The following is a 15,072-nucleotide window of genomic DNA, read 5'->3' on the forward strand; positions in this document are numbered from 1 at the left end:
TGGATGAAAAAATTACACTAGTAATGTATAAAATATGCAAATATTTTACTTACCTAGAACTAAATCAAATCCCATTTTTATGTTTTCGCCTTCTGGTTTTATGCTTTCTGAAAACACTAGGAGTTTCTTCTTTACTTCTGTTTCCATTATGAACTAAAACCGTGGTAAACAGAATACAGCAATAAAAAGCAGACATACATATACACAGGAACATACACATAAGATAGATTGCGATGCAGAAACACTGTACATTACACCAGTAGATAATCAATTTGCTAGTAGAAGTTATCAAGTAAACAACTGGTTTTGTTCACCAAGGTCGGATAACACTTCCGTTTTCATTGTCTCGAGTGGTTCTACAGTAATTCCAATGATTTTTAACAATTTTCATAGGGTAATCTTCTTTAAGATAAGTGAAAGTTTGCATTTCAAACATAAACAGTAACATGCCAAATATTGTTTTAAACATATATGGGCGGCGCGCGGTGGCTCAGTGATAGAGCGTTCACCTCCGGTCCTTGGGGTCCCAGGTTCGATCCCACCTCGCGCCGTGTGGACTTTGTGGTGGACAAACACCGTGCTCGTGGGTTTTCTCGGGTTCTCCCGTTTCCTTCCACTTTCTTCATTTCACTCATCTCTCATCATCACCGCCTCCTTTAGCCTAACCGGCATAAACGTGGGACGTAAAACTTAATAGCGAACTCGTGTTAAATTTTGTTTTAAACTTGGGAATATGGCTACAGAGATATGCGAAATGTTGCAACTAGATTTGATAATGCATCAATGAATCGTGCCACGTCATTATGAAACTGGGAGAATGTCCATAGAGGATGATCCGCGTTCTAGTGGCCCATCCGAGTCAGTCGAAATAAGGAAAGCACCGCCCACGTTGGTGCACTAGCGACGTCTGATCGTCGACTGACTGCAAGAGTGTTAATGATTATCATTGGCTGATGTCACCAAATATTATACGAAGACCTAGGGATGTAGTTTGCATCGGCAGCATTCTTACTGGGGATACCTATCAGGCACGTAGCCAAGGGGTGGGTCCGGGGGGTCCGGACCCCCCTTCGGATCCAGAAATGAAAATATTAAAGAAACATGAAACAAAAGAAACGAGAAAAAGATTAATCAGCGTCAAAAGTATAAAGTTACAGCAAGCGTAACGAAGCATTCCGAATTCCATCTATCTCCATGTTAATACTGTGGACTACAAATGACGATCGATAAACCGGTTCAATAAGATAGACTCTCAGATAGAACTTAAGAAATGCCGAGAATCACCAATAATATGAGTCATTTTGAATTTCGCGGCAACACTAATCCATTTTATAGGATCTCTTTACTCCCGAAAGAGATCTTAATGCTATCCTTGACGGCATTAAACGAAGATAAGAAAAAGAAGAAGACAAGTAGAACCGAGTTCAAATGACCTCGGAAAACTATATCTTTTTCAATACTTTTTATATCCTTTTACTCAAGATTTCGTCATAGTTTTTCTGATTGAAATACTTTCTAACATAACCTCATTTCATTGTCCTAAAAAGCAATATAGGCACATTGCCAGTAAAATAGTTTAGATTGCTCGATCCCCTGGTGTGTAACCACAGTATTTCATGTCACACCTCCGCCCCCCCCCCCCCGCCATTACGAAATCCTGGCTAAACGAACGAATATATGTTGCTAGTAAAATAGTTTAGAATGATCGACCCCTAGTGTGATAACCACAGTATTTCGTCACGGACCCCCTATTGCAAAATCGTGGCTACGTGCCTGTACCCATACAATATCAGAACGACATTAGGCTCACAATCAGCAGGGAACTGGACAAAACAAGTACCAACGACCTGATATTCCTGCTAACTAATGAGTTTGTTGAAGAAGATATATGGAGGAACGTATATTTCTGAACAATTTAAAGAGGCATGCTCTACTTGCAGAAAAGATAATTATGGTTCTTTAACAGTTGATATGACAAGAAAAATTAACAATGGAACATATAGGGGCAAGATTAAAAATTTTATAAACATTAAACACAAAAATATAAACTAAAATCTAGACTTCAAATACTTAATATGGTTTAATTTTTATGATAATTTCCATAGAAGTGTTGTTCAATGTTCAAATGTCTAAACATTAATGTGTAACATACAATCGTCAACATATAACTTTCAACTTCAACAATAAAAAGGTTAAACGTCATATATCTAATCTAATATAAATAAATTTAAAAGTTTGTGTGTGTGTGTCTATGTGTGTATGCGGCATGGGGACCAGACGATTGGACCGAGAGTTACCAAATTTTGGTCACGGGTACCTTGGTCCAGATCCCAGATCAAGACGAAGTGTTTGTTTCAAAATTCGAAAGAGGGGGTCTTAGGGTGGCGTTTATCGGAACATGTAAAAATAGTAGAAAATGACCGATAGTAGTGTCAAATTCATATTACAATATTGCGAGCGGTGATTATATTCAATGAGAAAAGGCAGATGCTTTTTCTCGTCAAATTCAAAGTTTTCGCGGTCGCTTAAATCAATGTTGGAACTCCGATCGCACTAACTTCCAAATTTACCCCATACGGCTGCGAGCCAGGGTCACCAGGGGATACCGAGACATGTAAAAATAATCCAAAATGGCCGATATTAGGAGTAAGTTCCAAAGTTGGTTGTCTGTTTCTAGTAAAATTTTGAAAATTTACCGGGAAGAAATGAATAATTTGCTTGCTTGTATGCTTGATAATCTATAAGAAAAGCGAAAACGACGTGCTCTGCGGGTATTATTGTCTTATATAAACGGTTCTAAACATGGAACTATTTGGCAAGCGGAGGGAACTACTTGGCGGAAGTTTACTTCATTATAGGATTATAGGAATGTAAGAATCATTTGTTTTGTAAACATAGCTGATGATAATCAGGATAAGTAAAAATCATGGCTTAATAAGTCTAAAAATAAATTGTAGAAAATACGGTAAGCAAATAACTGTAAAGAAACATGAAGAAAGTGATACTTTTCAATGTAAAGGCAACACAACCAACATGACGTCCAGCTTCTAGAACACAGGCCCCCCTTCCCATTTAGCTGTAATAAAGACAGAAAACGTGCCCTGCGGGTCTTTTTTTTTTTTTTGTAACCCGCGTTCAATCGCTAACGCTAGCTCAGCAATGCTATGTGAATTAAATCTTAAACTTTGGTACACAAAGGAACGAATTATTACGCTTTTAACCAAAACTAGGCGAGCAATAATAGTGTCAAATCCATAGTTTTCACGGTCGCTGTGATCAATGTTGACACTTCCATTAGCGATGACTTTTAAATTCATCTTTCATTCTATGCGGGCCGGGGGTGACCTGCGGGGGTTACCAAGACATAAAATTAATCCAAACTTACCGATATTAGGGTCAAATCATAGTTTTTGAGGTCGCTGATATGAATGGTGGTACTCCCACAGGCATTGAGTTCCAAATACAGCCCCCATCGGCTTTTGGCCAGAGGCGTTTTTTTTATTCGAACCAAGAGGGCGTTTACCGGGATGTGTAAAAACAGTAGAAAATGACCGATAATTTTTCTTTCGTTGTTCAGTTTGTTTATAGATATTATCTGACCAATGCGAAGAATAGGTATTTCAACTAGTTCAATATAAAATATCTGGGAGACCCGGGTTCGATTCCCGGCGGGAGCTCATGTGGTTCGGATTCCACGTTAACCCGTAGGTCCACGTCTCATATAGCCTCGCTGCTGAACGGGACGCTAAACTAAAATCAAGTCAATATAAAATATCCACTCATTTAACGTTTCAACACTTCCTTATTAATAAATGGTGAGAAACAAATTGAGAGAAACATTAAGTTCAAAGAATTACTTATAAAAGGTTTAAAATTTGGAAGAAAGAACAACAAAGAGACGATGATTAATATTAAAAAAAAACAAGATCGACCCATAATAGATGCTATTCCGCTTTAGGAAATAAGGTTAAAGAAGTAATAGAACAAATAAAAAAAATAATGACAGAGCTTGTTCCCAGTTGCATATAAAAGCGCGAGGGTAGATTCTCTTTTATCAAGAACACCTCTGATGTATAGAAAGGTAAGTTATAATAATTCTACTTCTACATAGGTCAAAAAGACACATCTGTAACAAAAGAGATAAAATATATGGGAAAACAAATTAAACGTAGTGTTGAAACAATAACATGAAATGAAATATTTCAGTTTAACGTTTCACGCTTATGCCCTTTAGAATATGCCCTTTAAAGATGGTGATTAAGACAAGTGAAGAATGATGGAATACTTGATGAAATTCAAATTAGAAAGTGGAAGGAAATGGGAATACTCCGAGAAAACCTACGGACAGGATGTTGTCCACTAGTTGGCCGGGCATCGAACCAGGAACCTCACGCACCAGATGTAAGCGCTCTACCAATGAGCCACCGTGCCCTCTGTTGAAGGAATTAAATCAATTAAAAAAGATTCTCAATATCAAACATTGGAAGTAACAACTTTAGAAGTTTTAGTTGCACATAATGTATATTCAAGAGTCTATGAAGATAAAGATGTAACATTTGAAATCTATGGAGATTCAAAAGAAAGAAAAAAAAAAGAAAACCTAAAATTGGAAATTTAGTAATGAAATTTGTAGGTAATTTTTTTTTTTATAATTGGAGGTGAAATGTATAAAGGAACAGAATATTTCTGCGAGTTATTAGCGAGAAAAGTCCCACTAAATTTGACAAAAAGATCTTGAAAATTAATATTACGGTATATTATTAGAATTTAATGCTATTTTTCAAAACACCGAAACTAAACGCTTCGAAAGCTAAAAATTATAATAATATTATGAATTTATTATGGGAAGAACTGTATTAACTAATACTCAAAAAAACGAAAGAAATAACCAAAATCTGGAAAAAAGAACAAAACAATATACAGAATTTCCAAATGATTATATTTCGTTGAATGATGTTCATAAATTAATAGAAAGGTTATTCTTTATTGAAGGAGAGAGGAAAGCGGCTAATAGCAATTTTTACAACGAGAAAGTAAGTAAAATAGGTATGATCAATTCTAAAGCCTCGCAATTTATACCAAACGATCCAAAATATATAGGTTATCTAATTAAAACATTGAACACATTACTACTATGATTTTGAAACAATGAAAAATGTGGCAAAAGATTACTGAATACAATCTTAGTAAAAGAAAGATCAAATAAGAAAAGCAACAGGAATAAAATTAAACATTGTTCAATCAGAAATATCTTCTAAAAATTACGAAGATTTTGTTTTAAAAATAATTTCACAAAATGTAAAACACAATACGAAGTAAAAACGTGCCTGAAGTTGCCTCCCCCCACATCTCCCAAATTACATCAAACGTTGCACATTATTAGTGCATCGTTAGTGCACGTTAGTGCATTTAGAACTAACGTTAGTGCTATCAGCGTTTACGAGATATTGAAGATTTTTGGTGGGAGGCCAACTTCATATGGAGTTAGCCCCCCACCCATCTTTATGCAGACAGATTTTCACAAAACTTAGCGCATTGTTAGTGCATCATTAGTGCACTTAAACGCACTAAGCACTAACGTTAGTGCTACCATATTTTGGGATTTATTCAAGATTTTTTTTGGGGGGGGGGCAACTTCAGAAATATGAAATTCGATACAAATAGAAGTAGAAACATAGTGTTGACGGCAATCGTTAGTGCACTTCAACACACTAAGGACTAATGTCAGTTCTACAATATTTTGGTATTTATTCCAGATTTTTGATTAGGAGTCAACGTCAGAAATATCACATTCCAAACAATTGATATATAAACATGGTGTTAACGGCAATCGTTAGTGCAGCGTTAGTGCACTTAAAGGCACTAAGCACTAACGTTAGTGCTACCATATTTTCGGATTTATTCAAGATCTTTGGTGGGAGGCCAACTTCAGAAATATCAAATTTTATACAAATAGAGGTAGAAACATGGGGTTAACGGCAATCGTTAGAGCGTCATTAGTGCACTTAAATGCACTAAGCACTAACGTTAGTGCTACCACATTTTGGGATTTATTCAAAATTTTTGGTGGGGGCAAACTTCAACAATATCAAATTCCATACAAAGTGTCAGTATTTTCAGGAAGCACTAACGAATGCACTATTTACTTTGTTAGTGCTTGAAGTGGGCGCAAATTCACGCTGACCACCAAAGATATTTTACTTGTAGCACCTACACTAATTAAGCACTAACGTTAGGGGTTGGTGTACAGAAATTTTCTTCAGCTAATTAGGAAGTCCTGGGTAGTATTATTCAGTAGCGTAGCGTAGTATTCCGAAATGGGGATGCCAAAGTTGGTCACTTATGCAATGCAATACTGCTGTAATCAGCAATATATAGCTATTACAAGGGGAATATAGGGTTATAAAAAATTTAGGGGGCCAAGCCCCCTAATTGGTGGCCTAGTGTGGCACACAGAAGCAAATGCGTGGATTACGTTAGAAGCCAATATGCAATTGTCTCAGCTCCTTCTTGCCACTATCGTTGTGAAAAGAAAATTCGGCCCCACTGTTGTATTGATTAATAAAAATGCAAAAACACAATAAAATTACATTGAAATAAAGTAAATTTCGTTATTACAAAATATTATACACGAGAGACCTTACTTGGCTCAGATTTTTCTCTAACTAAGATTTTACAAAGAGAAAAAGGTTTTACATGAATGTTAGGTGTCCTCTCACCCACATGACTGTCTTTGGCTGCTTCCGTCCTCCCTTAGCCAGCCTGGATATTCTCCTTATATTTCCCACTTTATCTCTCTTTAAACAATTAAGAGGCCTTGTTCGTTTGTTTATTTTGTCCCTTAGGCCAAGTTATTTGAACAAAACATTTTAATAGTTCTTCATCTTAGCACATATTAAATTATTTTATGCATTTTTTTTTTACAAAATCTGTTTTTTAACACAGTATGAACATTGTTTTCAGTATAGTTCCCTTTATTTCTTTCTCATCGGCAGCTTTTTCTCCGCATACCATACTTCAAGTTCGTTCTTTTTTTTTTTTTTTTTGTTAAGAAAAAGAAAAGATACGGGGTTGCCCTAGAAATTTGTAATCTTGGGTCCGGAACTCAGAGCCCGTTCGTGAATATGACGTAAGTGTATACGTATATCATTTGAAGATGCAACTCAAGGGCCCTGTTTCTGTATGTCTATTTGGGACCGCGCCAAGGTTGGACGACGACAAGATTGGACAATGACAAGCCTGGACACTTTTTGTGTCCAAGCTTGTCGTTGGCCAACCTTGTCGTCAGCGACCCAAAATGAGATATGTCAAAGCATCTCGGGGTCGATCCCGACAAGCCTGGACACCTTCAGGAATGTCTCAAGTCTTGTCGTTGGCCAACCTTGTCGTCAGCGACCCAAAATTAGATGTGTCCAGGTTTGTCGGGGTCGACCACGACAAGCTTGGACACCCCAGGAATGTGTCCAGGCTTGTCGTCGTCCAACCTTGTCGTCAACGGCCCAAAATGATATGTGTCGAGGCTTGTCGGGATCGACCGCGACAAACCTGGACACTTGAGTAATGTGTCCAGGCTTGTCGTCAACGACCGAATTTGAAATGTTTGTTCTAACAAACTCTACCAGTTAAGGCGTTTCCAGTTCATACGTATATGCCCTTCAATATAGAGTTGCATGGCTCGCATCTATACCCCTATTGGCTGTTTCTCGCGTCAGCTACTGCCCTCTACTAGAGGATTTTCGAATTATTTTAAATTTATTTATCTTTTATTAAAAGAGATTATTATTATTTACAACATTTTCGTTTTACTTAAAAAATTACAAGAAGTATTTAGCAATCGTTGCAATATTACCCCAAAAAATCATGGTAAGTACGGACCGTGTGACTCTGCCGTGAAAGCCACGTTTTCATGCACCGCTGACTCTAGGGGCGCGTTCTTAAACATCGATCAGGTTAAATGCTTCCTTTGATCAGGTTAAATGCCTAGTGTTAGGAAATTCTTTTCGTGAAAACGCTTATTTCGTTACGGGAGGTGAATCAATTATTAGCGTGAGTAGGCCTACACTTCGCAAACAAATTTGGACTTTTTTGATGAACAATATGGAAGTGAGTTATTTGGGGAGATCATCTGGTGAGCAATCGTAAGCAAATTAAGTATATCTGGTTTCTGGAAGACTATCTGATAGAACAAGGAATATCTAAAAAAAGTCATGATCTATGACCATGTAGGGCATTTTTGTTTGCGTGCCTCTTAGTAAGATGTTCAAAAGCTGAAAATGGGGTTCGTCTTGAAGAGGGCCGTGCCCAGGATTGGTTTGAGGAGGGTATAGGCCATATTTAGGATATTTTCATAGGTGCATCGCTGTATTTTATTTAAACCAGTAACTACAATAAAGGAAACTAACAGTGTCATAGCAGCATTAGGCTAGGACAACAAGTATTTGTGCTAATTTTGATGTTATTTTCGGACTATGAGAACATGAGCAATTTTGAAATATAAACCAAGAATATTCCAATATTGCACAGTGTGTTTTTCTACGGACGCCATCTCGATGGAGAACAATGTTACAAGTGTGGGTTTCCAAACTGCAATGTTAGAATTGAATCAATCGTTTAAGCTATACAGATGTAGTCTTGAATGGTAGAGAAAATTCTGTGTGGTACTCTCTTGCTTCATATCAGTGTATGAAAGAGTGGATAGTTTTATGACTCTAATCCAAGAAAAATGAGACAGACGGGCAGCTAAATGCTGATACTTGCTTTTCGTACAAGTGTTACAGATTTGATCTAAAGAGTCTGAATTAATACTAAGCTTCTTTCTCGCTCCCCCTGGCCTATCACATTCTTCAGTTAGTGCGTAGTCTCACCTATTCTACTTATCTTTAATTCCATCTTTATAATATTGCTGTTACAGCACTTAATTTCTTCTGCTCTCCTTCATTATATATTTTTTCTGATAATTTACCTTTCTCTCTATGCCCACATTTCGAAAGTTTCCAATTAGATTTCATTATCTGTTCCTGCAGACCCGGATTTCCCAATAGGCCTACTAAGACCGGGTCTAGAAACTAAACGTTCTGAGATGCGCACGGACAAAAAATGTATAAGAAACCGCCAGAGTGAACATAGTTTAGTAGTTTAGTTTTATATCCTTATTGTCGAAGGATAGGAAAATGTATTAACAACTTTTGATCAAGATATCTTGCAAATCAAATGCGTAACATTGTATTTTCTTAGGTGATCGCGTGTGAAAGTGAACATGATTTAAAGCATAAATTGAAAGCATGTAGAAAACCGTCGCCATTCTACATTTCAGACGCGAAAAATCAATGAATACGTTAGTTGGAAATTGATTCTATTTTGAATTGGAACTCCAAAAAGTTCACCACGTAAAACAATCACAAACACTAGAGGTGAACACGTTTAAAGTTTCTGCGATTGCTTTTCACGGCGAATAGCCGCAGTCTTAGCGTTCTCTTTTGTATTAAATGCATGTGCGGTTAATTGTGACTAGGTGCTGCGTTAAAGCCTGACGGACCCGCTCAGTTCGGCGCCACCGTTTCAGCTCGGCGCTTATGTTAATCAAATGGGATGTGTGCCCTTGTACATAAAATTTTCGCCGAACTGAGCTGGCGCCGAAACGGTGTTGTCGAAACGTAGCGGCCCCAAAGCCTGATGGCTTGAATAGGTTTGAACCCTAAGCATTTTTGGGTTTTAGTCCTCGTTTTCTTAAAATTTTAAACCGGGTTTTATTTTTCAGTATTGATATATGATATTGTAATTGAATAATCATGTCTGTGGTACTTCTTACGATTTTTATGAATATCACGGTGTTATAAAAATAATACTGCAGTATAATCAGAGAGAACAGTTGCCCTTGTACATTGATAACACTATGTGTCCAGGTTTGTCGTTGGCCAACCTTGTCGTCAGCGACCCAAAATGAGATGTGTCCAGGCTTGTCGGGATCGACCACGATAAGCTTGGACACCTCAGGAATTCGTTCGAGTCTGGCGCAAGAGGATAAATTGAGAAGTGTCCAAGCTTGTCGTTGTCCAAGCTTGTCGTCGTCCAACATTGTCGTTGTCCAACCTTGTCGGGAGCGACCAAAATTAAGTGTCCAGGCTTGTCGTCGTCCAACCTTGTCTGCGTCCCGTCTATTTCGTTGTCAGATATCCAGATACCGAAGGGCCCACGCAATCTTTGCGAGGAACGGGAAATGCTGGCTTTCTTGGTCTATCAGATCGGTGACCGTGATTCTACAGAATGCTTTATATTTATGCTTGTGTGTGTGAGTTCCATCAAAGAATTTCTCGAAAACGCCACTGGACATACTATGTATTTATGATGAAGATTAATAGTTTGCCTTTAATTACGATTAAAGCATAACTATTTTTATACTACTATTTAAATAACCGACATGCTTCAAAAAGGCATTGAACTAGCCATTTCTGTTTTGACGTTAGCGCACGTACGTTCTGTACAGAAACTATAGCTTAGTTCAAAATAGGTAGAGTTGGAAATACTTCAGAATATGCCAGCTTATACCTAAAGCAAAATGTAGAGTTGCAAGGGATGAGGAGGAGTGAGAAAGCAAGTAGTTGCGCATGCGCATTCGACAGAAAGCAGACGAAAACCACGTTGCTTGCAGTAGGCCTGGAAGCCTAAGGAACACAGCATACGATAAGAGGAAAGACAGAAAATGTGCATTTGAGTGATGCGCATGCGGAGGTTCCGCTTGTCAAAGTAAGGCGAGAGAGCGCATTCAGAAGATTGCAGTGATAATTACAAGCAAAAATTTATATACAGGGTGGTCGTGCATCAATGACAGAAAATTCGGAAGATGAATCTACAGATAAAAACAAGCAAAAAAATGTCATATGAACATTGGGTGAATGCGGCTTCGTTTGGATGCTAGAGGCGTCTGAAATGTCACCTTCCGAGGCGACAATTTGCAATATCGCAAGAACGGAGAGAAATACGAATGTCGGGTCAAAAAATATCAAAGAAAACCCCATCCGAAGAATCCAATTATGCATAAGTGATGGCGAAACAGTGGCGACGCTAGAGGGGTTCACAAAGAAAGTGAATGAAACATGGATAAAAGTGAACAATTTACACTGAAAAATTGTAGGAGGGGATGTTACTTGGAACATGCAGCAACAAATGTTAATGAACAAAGGCAACAATGGCTACGCTGTAGGACACTATGGGAGGCGGAATGTAGGAATACAGTATCTGTATAAGGGAGGGAAATAGGAATGTCGGGTAAGGAGATTTCAAAGGAACACCCATCCGAAGAATCCAGTTATGCATAAGTGATGGCGAAGCATTGGCGGCCCAAGGGGCACAAAAAAGTGAATGAAACGCGGAGAAAAGTTCTACACAGATGTTGATCTCGGATGAGGCATTCATACGGGATGGCATCAAAAATGTCCGCAATGACCATCGATGGACACTCAACAACCCACATGCAATTGTAGAGACGAAGCATCATCAGCGTTTCCAATTGTATGTGTTGGCTGGTATTATTGATGACGACTTTGTGAAACAACACTTCTTACCACAGCGATTGAACGCAAGCAATATCGTATCTCCAGTTTCTGACCTAGGGCCGACCTATTCTACTTAAAGACGTGCCACTGAGGACACGACAGTGTATGTGATTTATTCATGATGGGGTCCTTTCCCATTCATGTCACACTATTCGTGCATATATCAACGAAACATTTCCACGCAGGTAGATAGATGGAAGCAGAGAATGGCCCCACGTTCACCCGATCTGAATACCTTTGACTTTTTCCTGTGGTGTTACGTGAAGAGTCTCGTGTATACACGGCCCGAGCATGGTATTGAAGATCTTCGCTAGCGTGTATGAGCTGCATTTGCCACACAACAGCAGACGCCAGCGTTATTGCCAAAAGTCAGAGAATTCTTAGGCCATAGTGTAACTCTGTCTCGAAGAACAAGGAGGACATATTGAACCCCTTCTTTAAAACATCATTATGTTGACCACGGTAAGTACAATACCTCTTGTTTTTACAGTACACTGGGCCTCACCTTCCGTACGTGTTTTGTACGATCTGCACGTATCATCACTAAGAGTGTTTAACCGTTTCTTTGTAGCTCGCATGCGCCGCCAATGTTCCGCAGTACGTGCGCATAATTGGTTCTTCGGATGGGGTTCCCTTTGATATCTTTTGACCCGACATTCCTATTCTCTCCCTTATACAGATACTGTATTCCTACATTCCGTTTTCCATAGGTCCCTACAGCGTAGACATTGTTGCCTTTGTTCATTAACATTTGTTGCTGATGTTCCATGTAACATTCCCTCCTACAGTTTGCCAGTGTAAATTGTTCAATTTTCTACGCATTGCATTCACTTCGTTAATGCTTCCTGGCGCCGCCACTGTTTCACCATCAATTATGCATAACTGAATTTTTCGGATGGGGTTTCCTTTGATATCTTTTGACCCGACATTCCTATTTCTTTCCGTTATACAGATACTGTATTCCTACATCCGCCTCCCATAGTGTCCCTGCAGCGTAGCCATTGTTGCGTTTGCTCATTAACATTTGTTGCTGCATATTCCAAGTAACATCCCCTCCTATAATTTTTCAGTATAAATTGTTCACTTTTATCCATGTTTCATTCACTTTCTTTGTGAACCCCTCTAGCGCTGCCACTGTTTCGCCATCACTTATGCATAATTGGATTCTTTGGATGGGGTTTCCTTTGATATCTTTTGACCCGACATTCGTATTTCTTTCTGTTCTTGCGATATTGCAAATTGCCGCCTCGGAAGGTGACATTTCAGACGCCTCTAGCGTCCAAACGAACCCGCATTCACCCAATGTTCATATAACAGTTTTTGCTTGTTTTTACCTGTAGATTCATCTCCCAAATTTTCCGTCATTGATGCATGACCACCCTGTATAATGAAATACTTACTTTTTCTTATTAGCAGGGGATGCCGGGCATACCGGCGTTCCCTTATGCTACGCCGCTGCTATTATTAATGATGCTATGAAGTGTGAATGTGAAATAAAAGCAAGGATAGGAATGGCGAAACAAGCCTTTAGGAGGAAGAAAATACTATTTTGTGGAACCTTGAATAAAGAATTGAGAAAAAAGACTTATAAAGTGATTTGTGTGCAGTATTGTACTGTATGAGTCAGAAACATGGACATTACGCAAAATTGAAGTAAAATGACTGGAAGCTTTCGAAATGTGGATTCTAAGAATAATGGGAAGAATTAGCTAGGTCGAGAGGAAAACGAATGAAAGGGAGTTTGAATGGTGCGAGAGGAAAGAACAGTTTTAGATATTACTAAGAAGACGAAGAGAAACTGGTTGGGACATTGGCTAAAAAGGAACTGTATTATGAGAGATATGCTAGAAGGTATGGTAGCAGGAAAGAGAGGGAGGGGGCGAAGAATACTACAATTAATGGTCGATATCAAAACAGAAAAATCGCACGTGAAGACGAAGAGGCTAATGGAAGACAGTGGAGCATGGAAACTTCTCAGTTGAGGCAAGTAACCTGCCAATAATGGCAGAATGCCTATGACGATGATAATCAAGAAGTTTGTTTACACTGTACTCTGTGAGAAGATAATCTTACTTTAAATGTTCAATCTATAACATTTCCGTGCGACTTTGACGCGAAAGAATCAGGTTCGATTCCCGTAGGAAGCCCATGTGGTTAGGATCTTAAGGTAGCCCTGTACGTCCACACGTTTTATACAGCTTTGGTGCTGAAAGGAACGCTAAACTTTAATCCAGCCAATTATAACATCACTCTATATTATGAATAGAATCAGTCGAAAATAACTAATAATTTGATCTTTCATGAACACATCGAGGTTTTAAAATCTAATCTTACCTCTGGATCCTTTACATTTGGCTGTATCATAACATTCTTCGAATGTGGATTAATTGCTCTGGTGGGTGATAAACGTGACTCAACATCCAGACGAGTTTTCGGTGCTTGAATTGACGAGTAATGGCGGTAGTCTCGATAATCTATTGAACTAGTCGTTCGACGACAGTTGCGTCTTCCAGTGGTGGTAGACATTCCGTAGAATTTCACTTTACATTATTTAAATAGAAAATACACTGTTTCAACTCTTGATAATTTTTACACATCTATAGAAATTTCACAACAATCGACTCCAATTGTCAGAAGTTTTAATGCAACTTTCTCCCAAGAGAATTAGAATAAATTTTAGATGTATGTTCAAGTCTGCTCAAATAATCATCTAATTTGTTGTAACATGTAAAAAATATTTATTTATTTATAACAGTCCTCTACAGAGCCAAATTCTATTTACAGAGGAACATAGGTATCGTCATGTAATTATATATCAAGGATCTTATAAAATAGAGGATCTGCCCATATATATCTTCATCCTATTAAATCAATGAAGCCAAAAAAAAAAAAAAAAAAAAAACGAGAATCGACACGTCAGATTGGCTACTCTCGTTTATGCCATCGTATGATTGGCTACTTACGTTTCCGCCATGATTGTTGGCTCAAAACATTGCGATCCTATTGGGCGGAGTGGGCAGAGTAGGGTTCGCGAAACTGTGAAGTATGGCTTCAAGATTTTGTTGTAAGGGCAGATTCTCTATTTTATAAGATCCTTGATATATATATATATATATATATATATATATATATATATATATATATATATATATTTTGAAAGAAAGAAAAAGATATAATGTAAAGAAGGAAAAATAGAAGTTAAATAATAAAAACAAAATTAAAATATTAATAGTAATATAAATTAGTATAAATATTTTTTTAAAAAAAGAAAAATAGTCACCAGTATAGGTTCAAAATTCATAGAGATAACACTTCTTACGTAATTATTTGTTATTCCACACAAAATGTCTCTTCAAAATATTATTTTTGAGAATACGCAAATATATAGAGATAGGATAACAAGTCATGGTCTAGAATTATGAAACCAACTGATTGAAATTTTTACAAGCTCTAACCACGAATGACTCCTGGTGAATTGTAATATAAGATCTCGTTATGTTAAATACTAAATTCTTACGCA

General features: G+C 37.9%; 1 protein-coding gene across 1 annotated transcript in view; it reads right to left on the reverse strand.

Moving 5' to 3' along the window:
• The window catches only part of LOC145676217 (uncharacterized), a 176,805-nt gene extending 162,666 nt beyond the window's left edge, over positions 1-14,139 (reverse strand). Inside the window, exon 1 of the mRNA XM_081747142.1 lies at positions 13,887-14,139. Coding sequence (XP_081603268.1) covers positions 13,887-14,078 — 192 coding nt within the window. The 5' untranslated portion in view covers positions 14,079-14,139. The remainder of the gene's footprint in view (positions 1-13,886) is intronic.
• Between the last annotated feature and the right edge of the window lie 933 nt (positions 14,140-15,072).

The sequence above is a fragment of the Thermobia domestica genome, chromosome 18 (assembly GCF_964235325.1).
Source record: "Thermobia domestica chromosome 18, izTheDome1.hap1.1, whole genome shotgun sequence".
Classification (NCBI taxonomy): Eukaryota; Metazoa; Arthropoda; class Insecta; order Zygentoma; family Lepismatidae; genus Thermobia; species Thermobia domestica.